Raw genomic sequence first — 641 nt, forward strand, 5'->3', positions numbered from 1 at the left:
CTTTGGGTGCGGGACTCTGGGGCCGTTTACCTCCTCTTCTTCTTGCAAGCGCAAGAAGCTTAGTTTTGGATAATTACTGAGCTACTGTAAAGCCAGATCCAATGGAACTGCTTTAGAGAGGAGCAGTTGTGACAGCTTTTTACGTTTGTCTCTCGTGGCTGTGTGTATGTGTAAGTAATACCTGGCTGCTCTTTGTCCAGGAAATTATCTTTTTCTGGAAATAATGGTATCAGTGTCCAAATAATACATTTCTACAGAGGAAAAAAATTAAGTCTTATATCCCTGTTCTTACATTATAGCACATATATACTAACTGGTTGTGTTCTATAACTGTATTTAACAGCAGGCAAGGCTGCAGCACAGATCATCTCTGCAGCAGGTGTAGCCATGTCGGTGCCAGCTCCGGGGATACAGACTGAAGAAGGTGAAAAAGGTCATATGGACACGATGAAGGAAAACAAAATCCTCTAGCTTCGAGTGCATAAATTCTTACTTCTGTGTTGGTATTTGTCGGTTTTTAAAGGCGCGATTCTTCGTGCCTTTTGCAGAAGAAAACTTCCATCATCCGTTAACAGATTTTTAACGTACTAAGAAGCTGAGATTGGTACCTGGGACAGGTATAGGCGTGAACGCGCGGAAAG

At 42.4% G+C, this 641-nt stretch overlaps 1 protein-coding gene across 1 annotated transcript in view; it reads left to right on the top strand.

The window, feature by feature from the left end:
- IMMT (inner membrane protein, mitochondrial) overlaps positions 1 to 641 on the top strand; it is a 17,279-nt gene that overhangs the window by 2,973 nt on the left and 13,665 nt on the right. Inside the window, exon 4 of the mRNA XM_009331906.1 lies at positions 344 to 433. Coding sequence (XP_009330181.1) covers positions 344 to 433 — 90 coding nt within the window. The remainder of the gene's footprint in view (positions 1 to 343; positions 434 to 641) is intronic.

Source organism: Pygoscelis adeliae, unplaced genomic scaffold, assembly GCF_000699105.1.
Source record: "Pygoscelis adeliae isolate BGI_AS28 unplaced genomic scaffold, ASM69910v1 Scaffold209, whole genome shotgun sequence".
Classification (NCBI taxonomy): domain Eukaryota; kingdom Metazoa; phylum Chordata; class Aves; order Sphenisciformes; family Spheniscidae; genus Pygoscelis; species Pygoscelis adeliae.